The 15,778-nt window shown below is 43.8% G+C and overlaps 3 protein-coding genes across 9 annotated transcripts; 1 reads left to right on the top strand and 2 right to left on the bottom strand.

The window, feature by feature from the left end:
• Positions 1–6: 6 nt before the first annotated feature.
• u2af2a (U2 small nuclear RNA auxiliary factor 2a) lies at positions 7–7,370 on the bottom strand. Of its 6 annotated transcripts, none has more exons than XM_019869102.1 (12): positions 6,788–7,370; positions 5,473–5,614; positions 4,373–4,408; positions 4,035–4,141; positions 3,077–3,228; positions 2,870–2,986; positions 2,657–2,795; positions 2,450–2,529; positions 2,142–2,264; positions 1,972–2,058; positions 1,066–1,314; positions 7–155 (listed from the first exon to the last, which is right to left on the bottom strand). In XM_019869102.1, the coding sequence occupies exons 1-12, from the start codon at positions 6,834–6,836 to the stop codon at positions 21–23; spliced, it is 1,416 nt and encodes a 471-aa protein (XP_019724661.1). In that variant the 5' UTR covers positions 6,837–7,370; the 3' UTR covers positions 7–20. The 6 variants fall into 6 exon arrangements, with proteins under 6 accessions (XP_019724661.1, XP_019724660.1, XP_019724658.1 ...); XM_019869101.1 differs by having other exon boundaries at positions 2,450–2,547; XM_019869099.1 differs by having other exon boundaries at positions 2,639–2,795.
• A 275-nt stretch (positions 7,371–7,645) lies between these two features.
• Positions 7,646–13,480, bottom strand: LOC109515369 (coiled-coil domain-containing protein 106). The gene is made up of 8 exons (XM_019869105.1): positions 13,371–13,480; positions 12,637–12,715; positions 12,459–12,560; positions 11,594–11,809; positions 11,191–11,247; positions 10,206–10,469; positions 9,734–9,901; positions 7,646–8,693 (listed from the first exon to the last, which is right to left on the bottom strand). Exons 2-8 carry the CDS (start codon positions 12,713–12,715, stop codon positions 8,377–8,379), a joined length of 1,203 nt encoding a protein of 400 aa, XP_019724664.1. The 5' UTR covers positions 13,371–13,480; the 3' UTR covers positions 7,646–8,376.
• Positions 13,481–13,619: 139 nt separating this feature from the next.
• On the top strand, positions 13,620–15,283 carry LOC109515370 (transmembrane protein 238-like). Of its 2 annotated transcripts, none has more exons than XM_019869107.1 (2): positions 13,620–13,844; positions 14,705–15,283. In XM_019869107.1, the coding sequence occupies exon 2, from the start codon at positions 14,742–14,744 to the stop codon at positions 15,069–15,071; it is 330 nt and encodes a 109-aa protein (XP_019724666.1). In that variant the 5' UTR covers positions 13,620–13,844; positions 14,705–14,741; the 3' UTR covers positions 15,072–15,283. The 2 variants fall into 2 exon arrangements, with proteins under 2 accessions (XP_019724666.1, XP_019724665.1); XM_019869106.1 differs by having other exon boundaries at positions 13,624–13,844; positions 14,740–15,283.
• Positions 15,284–15,778: the final 495 nt, after the last annotated feature.

The following is a 15,778-nucleotide window of genomic DNA, read 5'->3' on the forward strand; positions in this document are numbered from 1 at the left end:
CCCCCCCCGTCTTGCCTCCTCTACCAGAAGTCCCGGCGGTGATACGCATCAGGGTCGCAGTACTTGGTCACCACTACTCTGTTGGCAAATTTCCTTCCTGTCAGGCCTTGCATGGCTTTCTGGGAGTCGAACACCGACATGAACTCCACAAAGATCTGCAGGGAGACAACGCAATCATTTTAATGGAAGTGGCACTTCGACATTTTCTAACTTGGAAACTTTAGATTTAGATTTAGATATCCTTTATTTGTCCCACACTGGGGAAATTTACAGCCTTCAGCAGCAAGATTGTGGGTAGAAAGAAGAGAAAAGAAAACACAGTTCAATTAAGTGCAATATAAATACAAACATGGATAAGGTCACCTTATCCTTTGACATGGGAATTAACGGCTATAAACCAGCAAGTGACAAAAATGAAGTCTGGCTCTTAAAAGTTCAATACAGATGTGGAAAAATCATTTTCACATCATCCAGACCAGAGGTGGCTAGTTAACATGTGAGATCTGACCAAGAACATCAAACCCCTGTTGTGGAAAGAAAGAAAGAAAGAAAGAAAGAAAGAAAGAAAGAAAGAAAGAAAATATTATTGTGGCTGAATTTGACTTAATTTGTTCTTTTTATAAAACTTCAAAACTTCTTTTTTGTTATGGCGATATTGTAGCTCCAGCTGTTTTCTTTCAAGATCCTATAATTTGTTTTCAAATCTTGAATTGGCCTGGCCCCAGCTGACCTTACGGAGCTCCTGCCCGCTGCCTCAGGTCTGCGGACCAAACACTATTGGAAGTACCGAGAACGAAGCGGAGGCTCAGACGGGATAAGATAAGAAAACCTTTCTTAGTCTCACAATGGAGAAATTCCCAATTCACAGCAGCAAAGTTAAGAAAGGAAGAAGTAGAAGAACAAAATATAGGAGCTGCTGTATTATTTTTGCTTGATGTATTGCACTTTGTATACAGCGGCGGTTGTTTTAAAGTTGAGTTTTAATAAGATTATGATCCTTTGTTCTGCGGTGTGTTAAGGTAAATTTGTAAGCAAAAACGGGGTGAGCAAGGGATCCGGTCTCACCTTCCCGGTGCCGGGCACTTCCAGGCCGTCGACGGGCCGCGGGATCTCGATGCTCTTGACTTGGCCGTACTTGCTGCACTCGTCCCGGACGTCTTCCACGATCTCCTCGTACTCTTCATCGTCCACCAGATCCTCGGGCGCCACCATGTTCATCAGGCACAGCACCTCGGTGGGCAGGCCGCCCATTTGGGTCACGGTGCTGTTCAGGCCCGGCACCTGCAGCGTGACGGGCGTCTGGTTGATGCTGGTCTGCAACGACACACGCACACACACACACACAAAAAAAAAAATTGTTACAACGCGCTCCAAAAACACAAATGGGAAGGTGGCTGTCTTTCTAATTGCTCATTTGCGTGAAACATTTTGGATGGATGGATGTTTTATTTATTGATATTGTATTGACTTTTTAAAATCATGTGCGAATAGATTTGTTTATTCATTTTGAATTTTTTTTTAATGGTGTTCATAGCTTCAACGGTAAAAATGCCACAAACTATGACAGTAAAATAATGTAATTATTTACACTCACCTTACATTACCCTAAAAAAATAAATGAATGTCGTGTCCCCAAAATAAAAAGACATTAGTCTCTCTCAGTTGAGATGTGTTACTCTTTACATTACTTGCTACTTTCCTACTAGACAAGGCTTTGGCAACATTTCACTGTAATGGGTAAATATTTTGTTCCAATGAATTTGTTCATCCAAATTTGACTTTGCTTATGGTTGAGAGGCTCGAATGATCCAACACTGAAGATGTAAAATCCCAATGATGATGACGTATCTTTTGCAGCTGTTCACTCATTAAATGCACAGCTTGGCAGGGAACTGCAAACGACATAAGACTCCGGAGTACTGCATGAATGAATGAATACGCGCAAGCCTCCACCCAGCTCTTGTCACATACCAGAGTGGCGTTCTTAGATCCCACACTGGCTCGCTGCACCAGGAGCTTCTTGTCTCCTAGCTGCATGCCATTGAGCCCGGCGATCGCCTGCAAAGAAGGGACGCCTTGAAAGTGGTCCGGTCACCACAATGGGTACCGCCCCCGCCGTTTGCGCGGCGCTCGTTGGCTACCTGGTCATTGAGGTTGACGTCGACGTATTCGCAGAAGGCGTATCCTTTGGACAGGCCTGTTGCGCTGTCCTTCACCAGGTTGAAGGCCTTCAGGGGCCCAAAGGACGTCAACAGCTCCTTCACCTGGGGAAGAAAAACAGCGACTTCACGATAACACCCACCGAGCGACCGGGTACGGAAGCCAATGCCACTGAGCATTTCAAAGGACAAAGAGCGTCGGACGACGGGGACCTCCGAGCTGGATAGCGAACAAACGCTCCAAAACAGATTTCCACAGAGGTCGGCCGCTTTACGGTCCGCCCACTAACCTGGTCGTCATTCAGGTAGTTGGGCAGCCCGCCGATGAAGAGCTTGTGGGCTGAGTCGGGCACCACTGTGGATACCACTCCTGTGTTGACAACAAGACCTTTGAGGACAGCAAACAGTGCCAGCTCCCATATATATATTTACGCAAATGGTGTATGAATGATGCCAACAGGAGTAGTAATAGTAAAAACCATTAATTGTCTGTGTACCAGGCACATAGACACTGGGGTTCTCGCTCATGCCCGGCAGTGGCTGGTAATCGTGTGGACGGCGAATTTTCAGGCTCTGGCCTTGAAAGATGATTCCATCAAAAGCCATTGCCTGTGTTGTCTCATCCACTGAGCGGAACTGGAAAGGAAAGAGGGCGTCAATCAAGGTTCGCTTTTAAAGACACGTGCAAGCAATGGCAAAAGACGACCAACCTCAAGGAAGGCAAAATTCTTATCTTGGTTAATCTGCACAGCAAGCACGGGATTTCCCGGGGCCTGAGTAAGACCACCCAAACGCATCTGAGCGTTAAAGAAGTCCATCATTGACTCCTGGGAACAAGAAGAGCAGAAGAAAATCACATACACGTCCCATGATATCAAAGGGTGGACTCAACGCTTAGACGCTGCTTCGTGTGGCACCTCAGTGATCCCGAAGGGGATGTTTCCCACATAGAGCCTGCGAGCCTGTCGGGTCATCTGGCTGCCCACGACGGGCACGGGGGTGGGAGTGACGGCCAGGCCGTCCGGAGTCATGGTGGGCAAGAGTGCCGTCGCTGGAATTTGGCCCGCAGCTGTGGATGCAAAGCCCATCAGTCCGCTTGCAAAACATACATACTTGCGGTGCTAGCTTGACTTGCTGGGTTATTGATTTATTTTGTTTTGCTGCCAAAACTGTGACATACAAGTGACTTTGAGGCACGCCCCACTAGATGATGGCAGTGAACTTCACGACAATGTGACACAGTACGGCTAACTTGTGTTTTGTGTAAACATCCCCCCCCCACACACACACACGGAGGAGCACAATTAATTAAAAACTGACAGAAAAAAGTAAAATATGTTATTTTTGGGTCCTCTAACAACAACAATGCAAGTTGTAGGGGAGAACATTTCACTATTTTATAATACTTTGTCCCATTATATTTGTTCAATTTCACAAAAGAGAAAAAGCTGCAAAAATTTGACTTTTTTGGGTTGTGAATGTCACCATCTTCTTATGTTGCAATGTGTTCAAAAATTAAAATCACAAAACAGGCAAAAAGTGGCCAAAGAAAAATGTTTCCCCTTTTAAAAAGAACAAAATTGGCCATTTTTTTAAGAGCGCATATGGGCCATTGAAATCAGAGTTCTTCTCCATTACAATAACGTACAGCGCTATTTTCTTCCTCAAAAGCTCTCGTGTTGTTGTCGGCGAGACTGGCATGTCATGGCATTTCCCTTCATTTCAATAAGGGGGAGCTTGATTTGAAATACGAATGATTTGAGGTACAAGTGAAGTCAGGGAATGAACTCAACTTTCAAGCCAAGGCACCTCTGCAGACTTTTGACAAACAAACACATACAGGCACGGGCACTCCCGAGCAGGCAAGGGCGCTACCTTGCATGGCTTTGTACTGCATGGGGCTGATGTTTTCAAAACCAGGTGGTGGCACATCCCAGTACTTCTTCACCTTGATCTTCTTCTTCTCGCGGTGCGGGGAACGGCTGTGGGATACACACAAGAGACTCAAAATTAGGCTGCGAGGGTTCAGTGGTGGGAAAGTCCATCCAAAACACAAACACCACAATCTGGAGGCGTTCATGTCAAAACAAAATACTGCAGGTAAAATAATACATTTAAAAATCACACACAAGTCAGTTGTTTGTACTTCCGTGGGCAGGGGACATGAGATTGTGGCACAACAGAGCAGCTTTGTGTTCAATTTGCTGTATTACCTTGCAGTATTGTCCTGTGGGTAGCTCGGTGGTGAGCTGAAATGACATTGGAGGGATTTCACAAAAAGATTCTCTAACAGTTCCACTTCGAAATTTTCTATGGAGTCACGGCCCGACACAACTGGCGGGATTTCTTAGGACAGGCTGGGTCAGGAACACGGTGCTCCCTCTTCCCGCCACTAATCGAGAGCGCCTGGAAGCTTCGATGCAGATGAAACGCTCTGTGGTGTGCCCAAAGTAGGATGACTCACTACTAATCCACTTTTAGTTTGTTTTTCACTGTCATCATTTTTAAGATTATTACACAGAAATCTGGTTGAGCCTGATCTGATCAAAAAAATAAAAAGACAAAGAGCAAAGAGGGGAAAATATCAAGCACTGCAACTCGGGCTACCATTTTAACATCTAGAAGAAAATATTCTGAAAAGTCAATCAGGAGTGGGGTGCAATGGGGTGTATTTACTCACCTCTCCCCATTTGAAGGAGGCAAAAATTTGTGCAAATTGGGTGACATCACACTCACTGAAGCCTGCTGATTGGTCAACGGGAAATTCTTTATTTGGGGAGAGGTCTTAATTATTCAGTGCTAATGAAGTGGTCCACACACTGGGTATGTATTCTGAGCAAAGTCCACATTTGTTTTAACAAAGCGTGGTAAAAGGCATAATGTTTCACAAGCGTTGCGGTGATTGACTCATTGATTCAGAAAGGGCCCCCCCACCCCCCAAATAAAGCCCATTAGATGGGCAGAAAGAATTTGCAGGTGTGAATTTGCTGCATCTAAAAATAGCAGATGCTGCATTTAATGAAGATGCAAAATCCCCAAATTGAAAACGACAGGATGCATGGACGTGGAGAGCGCTTAATGCCATCAACAACAGAGTCTCCCATCATGTGTAAAATCACTTCTTTCCCAGAAGAGGAAGTGAGAGAAAGAGGCCAATGCAGACAAAGTGCGAAGGAGGCATATTGATACGCTTAATTGAATCAAGAGGAGCAAAACCTCAAACGACAGAAAAGACCGGCTGGCGTTCGTGGGCTGCGACAGATGTTCCCAGCGTGCCGGCCCACTCGTGGATGAAGACAAAGGGGCTACGCACCTGCGTCTGTGTCTGCGATCCTTACTGTCACCACGGCGATCCCGGCTACGTCTGTCCCTGTCTCGGCTTCGCCTCTTCCTGTCTCGGCTGCGGCTACGGGAGCCGGAGCGGCGGTGATGCCGGTTCTCCTTGTCCCGCTCAGCTGGACCACAAAAAGGACGGATGGTGAAAGCAGATAAATTGTTTGACAATTGTGCGATGAAGCTTGAAAAAAATGTGACGTTTGAGTCACATTTTAAAGGCGCAAAAAGAACAGCGTAAAGTAATCTGAGCTAATTGTTGCTTTCTGAATGACCATTACCATAACCTGTATGACTGAGAATCTGCAGAAAGAACAAAAAAAAATTGTCTTTTGTTGATCAGCACACTGGTCATTCCTATTGCTATTTTGACATTGAGTTAAAAATGACTTCGGGAATTATGCGATTGACTAATAACAATGTTTCGAAAGGCAAATTCGTGCAACATATTGTTTTTATAAAGGCAAATTCGTGCAACATCGTTTTTATTGTTAAAGAGGCCAACACAACGGCTTCAGAGTAACAAGTTACCCCCCCCCCAACAATGGAATGTTAGCAAAGCTATGGGGACACGCTATTGACAGCATAAAAGCCAGGGCCAGAGCCAAAGTTGGATTAGTTTTATTTCTTTTCACTGTACACCAAGACCACCAAAACAAGATTTACCTGTTGGCCTGAGTTAAAATCAGCACACCTGTGATGGGATATTGTTATTTCCTAGGAAGGTTGTTGACGTTCTTTTAAATCACATAGAGATTGGGAGATTTTTTTCTTGCATATTGATACTATTAGTTTTCTACCTTGTATTTATTGTGAGAAATCATTCACATGGTGGGTATCTTCACGTGACCGAATACCGTTAATTATTAAAAGTGACATCTTAAAAACGAACTTTTCAATGTGAATTTACCATTTCAATATTATGGGGATTGTAATTTGCGTACTTTCAATCAAAAGGCGGTGAATGGGACTTTTTAGCCAAGTATCTGCACTACCACTCGAGTACAGCGTGAGCCGCGAATCGGCGACAAACGAGCCAGTGTGTTTTAATGACCATGTTCCCTCTATTATGAATCGGTTGAATTCACTTGCTGAAAAAAAACCCCGCAACGCTCTTAAAAGTCGATCTGCTGCAACACTAGCAAGCGGTCCCATTTTGAGTCTCCGGCGAGCGACTGTGATGCCCTTACCTTCCAGCAAATAGACCGAGCCCGAGTAGCCTAGCGTCATGGCGGCAAGACAACTCAACGGCATCGGCAGATTCATAGCGCGCCCCGAACGTGTGCGTTGCTCACCTTGCTTGTTTTCAGACAGCTGCCGTTCAAATTCGTCGAAGTCTGACATCTCTGCAAGCTTCGGCGGCTTTCCGCGGGTCTGCGTTATTCGCTTAAAAAAGTGCTCCTCGAAACCGCCCCCCTCCCAAAAAAAGGTTGCACGCGGAATTTAGCGACGACTGGAAACCCACTATAGAATTACTAGATTCTGATTAGCACAGAAAAGAGCAGTGGGTTTTATTTCTCAGATGATGGGGAAAGTCATCGGAGGAAAAAAAAACGTGGGTTAGCAAAACGAGCTAGTAACAAAGTCCAGCAGGAGGAAAAAAAGGCCTGGCGCAGCAGACTCTAAAATAGCTTAGCTTAGCGTGCTAGCACAGACAACGGAATGAATGGGGACAATTCAACTGCACGCCAAAAACAAACTTCCGCGGTGAATTGGCCGACCCGAAAGATAAGTCGGCCGCCTTCAAATTCCAAAAGGCGCACGCCTTGTGGGTTTGGAGGTCGGCGAAGAGTATGAAGAAAACAGTGTATGCCCGCTTTTCTTTCTCCCTCCGTCTCCCTGGTCCTCCTCAACACCGGAAGCTGATGAATGGCTTTCCGGAAAATGGCCGTCAACTCTTCTTTTGACATTTTATTATATTTTATTTTCGAAATAAACTCCAAAGAAAGTCACTCTTTTCAGTTCGTTAACGTTATGGCTTTTTTTTTTTTTTTTTTTTTTGCTACGAATTGGGTTAATCTGAACGTCACCCTATTAGCTTCACCGTGATGGCCGGAGCATATTGCGCCAAGTGTGATGCCTTTAAGAAACGCTACTGTTAGTCTTATGAAGGCCATTTGGCATTAAAATAAACAAGTAAATCATACACTACGTATTATTTGATTTTTATTAAATTCCATATCGTTAGTAAAATAAAGTGTAATGGGAATGATTTCAACTGTATCACACATTCGATTTTGTTTTTTAAAGATGTATACATTATTTTTACGTGGATCACAAAGGCCATCCACACTTATTTATGTTAAGGTTTTATTTTTACATCACACGTGGAGGGCGTGGAATTTACGGAAAACGATCTCCATATCAGACAGAAGATGACACAACAGACTCTATTTTCGAAGACTCTGTGCACTCGCCGTAAAAACTGACGCCTCTACGGCCGTGTATGAAAATGTCAAAAGGAAGAAAACTCCGTGCGTCCAGTTAGACTGCACCTTGCACTCGACTTGCACATGAAAACAAGGCCCCATGAGTCACATGTTTATGACACACGTTAAAAAAAATGTAAATAAATAATCACAAAGCAGTTTTACCATGGCAGGGGCCTGATTTACCGAGATCCCAGAAAGCGGGTGCTAAATGCTTTGATGGTCCCACCATGGAAAAATTTGGGAGAGTGCCACAAGTGTAAAATGAAGTTTGAAGTGATGGAATTGGAAGTGTTAGTGGAAGAGGCGTTCAATATTTTGTTATTGTTGCGTTCGGCTGTGCTGCTCAGTGCACGGCGGGCTTCAGTAAATCAAGCCCTAAGAGAACAAAATACTTCTCCGTGCCTGCGGACGTCCTTCCGTCAACCCCTCTGGTCGTTGACCTGGTTCTTGTGTCAATGTCTGAACCTGTAGGAAATGGGCAGGAGTAGGTTGTTCTTCTTCAGGGCTTGCACCCTGCTCCTCGTCTCCTCGTCCAGCGCCGTGTAGCAGCGTCGAGCATAGTCCAGCAGCTTCTCTTTAGACGGGTCAAACTCTCCCACCACGGCTACCTTCTCGGGAGCCACCAGCAGTAGCTCGGCGATGGGTGTGGTGGAGGCCACCGTGTTGCGGTCCACACCGTGAATTTGGAATGCCTTGGACATGTTTTTTAGTCGTTGGTATGTGAGGAGGATCTTCTTGTAGCGGAAAAGCACTCCGGCTGCGTCTTTTACTGAAGTACGGAACAGAAGAAGAGGGTTCGTTACAGCAGTCAAAAGGGAGTCTCCAGGAGTATTTTCTTTTGTATTCCACCAGCACTGATTTGAAATAAAACAATCACGATGCGCAAGGAGTGTAAACTTTCAGCTTGAACTTCAGAGGCTGTCCTGTCCTGTCGTGGTTCCTTCTGTGCTATTTGCTACTTGTCTCTTCTTCACAGGGTGTAGCCCAATGCACATAATATAGACAGTTCCCGACTCCTATGTTACATTTCAGGTTTGGATGAACCTCTGCGATGCACAGGGATATGGTCCGAGCCCTGCTGTGAAGAGCGAAAATCCACAAATCCATCATTTGTAATTGCATATATTCCATGTGATGGAGGTAAAGCACTTGTCAGTATTAGTTAGCATACTAGCATAAATAACATGCTCGCGGAAACTGATGTGGCATCGCACACAGGCTAACAAACGCTTGCACTAGCCCTTTACACAAACAGTTTTAAGTCACTAAATTCATCCTTTCACGCACAAAATTAAATGTAAGGGAAAAGAGACCATTTTTAACGGCACAGTAGACTATGAAAACCACTTTGACTTTGCACAGGCGGTGCATTCAAAGAACACCAACAAAACAGGGTAATTATAACGCAGACCAAAAAAAACACAACACTATTCATGAATTGGACATAAAAAGAACAACAGGATTCCACCAGATGGCGCCAAAGTAATTTTATACATAATATATTTTATATTTTTGTGACTTTGGCCAAACCACCAGAACAGCAATTTGACAAGATTTTCGGCAATTCCGTGAATTTGTGAATGCCGAACTACAAATATGCGGTGTTGCAGTGCGGTGAATATAGACTCTTCTGTGGAACTGTTAAGACAGCAAATATAGAAGAACACCACGTTGAAATGTGTGGAATTTCACAATAATGGAGAATTCCATATTGAGAGGTTTCCAATTAAAGCGGAAGTTTCACACCACTGTGGTAGTACACAAAAATTCATAGACCAAACTGTATGAAGCGCGATCATCATTTCTTACCTCTTTGCCTCTCTCGAAGGCCCCGGAATATCCGCCTTCTCTTTAAATGTTGTTTGTTGCTGTCGGTGGGATCTTGCATGGCACCTTCTCCTGATATCATTTCCGCCTCTTCTAGGAAGCCATCATGCTCCAAGTACTCATCCGACTCCCCCAAGAGTGAAAGCGAATCTGATGAAAGAATGAAAAGACAAGAGACCTCAGCTAGCGTTGCCCGCCTTATTGCTAATCCTCCACCTTTGGCACATGGCGTTTTTGTAAACAACTGTCTTTTCTGTGGGTTTCTACAGCATCATCATTTAATGTCATGCCCTCACATGTGGGAAAGGAAACACATTACAAAAAAATCTTGTTGGTATTCGGGGTGGGGCGGGGCTAGAAAATAGGAATGTCATTTTCATGCATTTCAATGAGGGAAAATGATTCGCGAGGCGAGTTAAAGTCGTGATGATTTACCTTGTTCAATTTGTATTACCTGCACGCAAGTTTCGATGGCCGTTCACATCATTCATCAGTGATCTCGTGGCACGGGTGGCGTCGCCGCCACTGACTGAAGCGGTGCTGAGGCCTTGCAGGAGGGCCGCGGAGTGTGACGGGCTGAACAGGGCATTCATGGAGGCCATCTGATTGCTTACTGGATTGGAGACGAGGTTTTTAGAGGGAGCCGCGGGTGGCGCAGCGGGCCTGCGTTGGATAAATTGGCGAGAGGGAAAATGCGGCGAGTCCGTCTTCTCTTGCTCTATGAGAAGAAGATGCCAGTCAGTAAGGGAGTGCTGCAACCTCGCCCAAAAATGTATGGAAGGCCATTTGAGCATTGATTGCAATATTCTTGAAAATCTTTGGAATGAGACAATTTGTCGGACTGGTAGAACGAGGACAAGGCGCTCGTAGAACAACTGTGTCTTCCAAGGAATGTTTTTTTTTTTCACAACTGTATGACATTTCTGCACACCAGTAGGACAACGTTGGCATTCAAGTATGACAATTACAGTGAGGCAGAAAACGTGACTTGTAGAATTTTAGAGCATTCCTAGTTGTACGATGAACTTCATCCACACGACGAGAACAACTTTGGCATGCTAGCCATACAACTACATGTTACTAGTGAAGCAAGCCTATTAGAGGGTTTATCGCTTTCATTATTTATTTTATTGTTACTAGCTGTTGTCGGGTCTAGAAGTAGGGGGGATCCGATAATTGCCTGGCCAATTTAATCAGTCAATATTAGTTATTTCAACACCAGCAAAAACACATTTTTGCTTTTTTTTTTTGAACGCAAGACAAAGATAATGACGTTCAAAAATCCTTCTGTCCCCATTAAATCGTTATGGAAAAAAAAGTGACAAGTAAGACACAGTTCTTCGAGCATACCGAATTGCCAAGAGCAAACTGGTACGTGAATATCAAGTTTATGGGGTAAATGCTCAAGTGGCTTTCCATAGAAGTGTTCTCAGACTAACCAGAAGGACGATCATCCTCTCTCCTTCCCCTCCAAGTGAACCGTCTTGACTCGTACCCTGCAAATGCCAAATTGTCACAATTTGGGTGGCTTTACAGTTGAGCTGAGTGATTAAAGCAAAGAAGAGAATGGAAAAATAAAGAGCAAATCTTTATTAGAAAGCGCCAAAAAAAATCTCTCTCTCTCTCTCTCTCTCTCTCTCTTCTCTCTCTCTCTCTCTCTCTCTCTCTCTCTCGCTCTCTCTCTCTCTCTCTCTCTCTCTCCTACCTACAGCGTTAGCATCATTGCAACCTGTTGTATGAATTATTATGAATTATTGTGGAAAAAAATCGGAGATTTCATTTTAAGGCCATAACTCCTAGCACTACTATTTGATATTTTGTCACTTGGAATGTTCTCCTTACCGTCACTGTATTGACCCCGATCCTGACGCTGACTCTTTGTGGACGAGATAAAACAGTCGAGCTGGCACCGCAGAAAGTCCCGCTCCTCTTCCAGGTCTTCAATTCTTTTCTGAAGCCAGGAGTTTTTCTCCACAGAAATCTGCAGCTGTGTCCGTAGGTTTGTGATCACCATGTAGGAGCTGCTGACGTGAGATGGGCCAGCAGATGGCGCCGACTCTGCCAAGGATTGAACATTGGCAAAACAAGTTGAAGGTCAAATTAAACATACTGTATAACTAAAAGAATGACATGGTATGTATTTAAATCATCCTCATGACTTTGCCTTAGGAAGCTTAATTCTAACACACGATGCAAATGCTATAGACAAGCTAACGATAAGCATTGATGCTGTGGCGTTACAACCCCTGAAACACATGTAGACAAACACACAACAATTTTGAAAGGAATATATTCTTTCTCCGGCAACATGACAAGCGGTCACAATCTTTGTGGAATTTTCTAAAAACAAACGAACAAACAAACATGGCCAGAGCACTGCAAATACATCTCAAGCCCTCCATAACAACTCAAATGATTAAAATCTACTGCCCACACCACTCTCGTCATCAATAACATTCCATTCAAGTTATTTAAGTCAAGTTTTGGGGGCCAAGTGATGTTGTTTGAGACGTCATGGTCATTTTAGCCAGCTTATTGGTTGATATTTTTATCTGAAACTTGTCACGTTACTACTTTATCCTGTATGTCTGAACGACACTTACCCCTGGTGGCCACAGCGAGCACACAAGAATCAACAAAGTGTGGGGCTGGAACGGATTATGGCATTTCCATTCATTTCAATGGGGAACGATGATGTGACAGTCACCTTCAAAATTTTGGCCACTTTGGTTGAAAAATCCTGCTTGCTGCTCAAAGTTGCTCTCCTCCAGCGGCATGGCTACTTCATAACGATCTTCGTTTTTTAGAACTTCAAAGGCAGGAAAGAATAGGAATGAATTATTTCAAAGGGACCGTGTACAATATTGTGAAGATGATTATCTTACTCTGCGGCTGTGGAGTGCCTAAATGCTTCTTGGATGTGGCTGCGGCATCAGACCTTCTTCCGTTATCCATCACCAACATCTAGAAAAGTGGAACAATATTTGATTAGAGCGAATTTGTTCTTTTTGTTGGCTTGCATTTATTTTTAGCAACACATATTTTACCTGAGGTGATCATATCCTGAACACGTGGAATGCAATCCATTACAGGAGCTGTGTTAAAAAAATATAAATAAAAACTGCCTTTACTCAACTCAACTCACACGGGAAATAATGCTGAGGTTTGATTGAGACGTTCCAAATTATCGTTCAAAAATGTGTGAAGATTGTAATGTAAGTTACATCTTAAAGAGTTGTCAGGACATCGTCATGAAAAGTGTTTCTGGTATTTGATTTGATTTATCCACAGTAGACAGGCAAAAAAATGTAACAACTTTTAAATAGGGTTATAAAAAAAAAGAAAACAATAACTTCATCTCAATCATTCTCTTTGTTCTCGCTTTATGCATGACTCGAAACTCAAATATAATGACATGTTTTGTTTTTGTTTTTTATAGTACAGATGCAATATGCTAACGAGCTGTTCAAAACCAGCCCGTCATAACAGCGAGCAACCATCGAGCTGTGAAAATAACGTCAATCACCCCAAAAACGTTTTTCTCCACTTCAGTCTGTCTTTCTGGAAATGCATCGTCCCATTTCTGTTGCAAAGGTGCCAGTGTGGGTACAGTACGTACCGGATGAAGGCTGGTAATAGGCTTATGACAGACATGTAATAAGACGTCGTTATTACTCTGTCATGTCGCCATCTCGCGAGCCCCTCCGCTAGCTAACAAGCTAACAATAACAATATTATTATTGCATGCTGGCAGACGTCATTTCCGGTTATAATCGAGTCAATAGTCAAAAAGGCGGGGCTTTCAAAATCATTTTTACATGATTTAAAATTTGACACTCCGTACCTAAAGTGAAATACAACAGGAGACGTATGAACTACTCTTGCCTCACTTATAACAAGTTGTGCGGAAATGTTTGGGGCTTTTTTTCAAATTCGCCTGCGTTGGCGCCGGTGAGTCACGACAGGTCGAGCAAGTGACGAGGTGTCAAGTTTCGGTTTTTTTACTGGTGACTCCGGAGTCGTTCTTGCCGTGTGAGAAACGATTCGTGAAGACGTTCGCATTACGCAGTGAGCAAATCTGGATAACTTCAAGGTAACATTTCGAGGATGAAAATGTTGCTTGTTTGTGTGGTTGGTCCCCCCGCCCCCCCACAAGTATTGATCTTGGACGATTTCGGGCTGTGCCGTGTTGTGATCCGGGGCTGACTTTGTCACCTGAAGCTCATAGGACAGGTGTGGCACTTTTGACCGTTTTGACACCAAGCCGGTGTTCCCGCATGTTGTTCCGCCTGCTGTTCCGTTTAAACACCTTTGCACCATCTGTACGAATTATGATGATGATTACTTGTTTTTTATTCATCGCGTCAGGCAAATTCACTTGTCACCGCGACGAGCTTCACATATACATAGAAACGGCCAACAAAGTAAAGGTACAAGAGGAGCAGCATTAAGGAATCTTTGAAATGGAAATTTGGTTAATACATGTGTAGCGTCCGAGTTTAGGGGCTTTATAAGATCTCACCAATTGTTTCGCTCTGTTCTGTTCTGTCTAAACAAACAGAGTGGACGGTTAAAGCTTCTTGCTCTAACAATACTATTGTTACACCAATAATCACAAAGTGGACATAACAAACAGATCAGAGTACATGAACCACTGTTGACCCTCCACATGTATTCGTAATAGAGAGAACCCTGAACCAAATATTGAACAGATTATATTTAACTATAATTTCATTTCGGAGGTAGAATTTCATAATCTGTTCAAGTGAGAATTTAGGCAAGGTGGCCAGCATTACAAGAAGCCTGTGACAAAGATAAATATTTTTGCCCCCCACCCCGCTGTTTCCTAATTTTAGGATTAGATTTAAATGTACTGTATGATCTTCCCGTTGCAGGACTTTTTTGTTTGTATACCGGTTGTGTGAATATTGCGACAATTTAATTTCCCGCAAGGAATGATCTATCCCTCCATCCATCCACGTGCTTAGCAATGGCCCCCAAGTACGACGGCCTGTCCCACTGCAAGCTGGCCCTGGTGTTTGCGGTGCTGATGGACCTGCTGGGCGTGACGTCCCTGCTGCTGGGTGTCTTTGCGCCGCTGGAGATCCGAGGAAGAGACTTTGGGGATTTCCTGGTGTACTCGGGAGCCCTGTTGGTGCTGCTGTCCTTGGCAGGCTGGGTCTTGTGGTACAGCGGCAACATTGAGGGCTTGACCTCCAGCAAGGAGCTGGGGGGCGCCATGGGCGGCGCTGTGGACCGCCTGGCCCGATCCCTGAGCAGGAGGATACGGCTCCCCAGGACTCACAGCAGTCCCACCTAGACACGCGCACGCTGCCTGAGGCAAAGGAGGGCCACTGTGTACAAGGACAAACGGCAGTTGCAATGCAATATGTTGCAATGCGTGTGTGTGTGTGTGTGTGTGTTTTTAAGGCTACAAACACGTGTTGCATGATATTCTGTGTCGTCATCATCAAAAGTAAAACAAGCCAAAACTGAAGCTTGGGAATAAATCTTATTTGTAATTTTAATGTACAAGATTGCAACTATTCTCAACAGTTCCTGCATGTTGGAGCCATGTGCACAACTGCATTTAAATACTGCATAAAATAATCATGACACTCCCTAAGCTTCGGAGAAGATATTAAAACAGTAAAACAATCAAAAGTTCCAAAGAAAAACATAATCATAGAAATAAATAGAGATGTGCTTCCATTCCATAGAGGTGCGGAGGTATTTGCAAGTCGAGTAAACCTCATTGACAATGTACTGCGAGTCCAAAAACTGAAGAAAAAAAAAATATATATATATATATAGCATAAAATAATCATGACACTCCCTAAGCATCGGAGAAGATATTAAAACAGTAAAACAATCAAAAGTTCCAAAGAAAAACATAATCATAGAAATAAATAGAGATGTGCTTCCATTCCATAGAGGTGCGGAGGTATTTGCAAGTCGAGTAAACCTCATTGACAATGTACTGCGAGTCCAAAAACTGAAGAAAAAAAAAATATATATATATATATA

This window comes from Hippocampus comes, unplaced genomic scaffold (genome assembly GCF_001891065.2).
Source record: "Hippocampus comes isolate QL1 unplaced genomic scaffold, H_comes_QL1_v1.1 scaffold67, whole genome shotgun sequence".
NCBI lineage: Eukaryota > Metazoa > Chordata > Actinopteri > Syngnathiformes > Syngnathidae > Hippocampus > Hippocampus comes.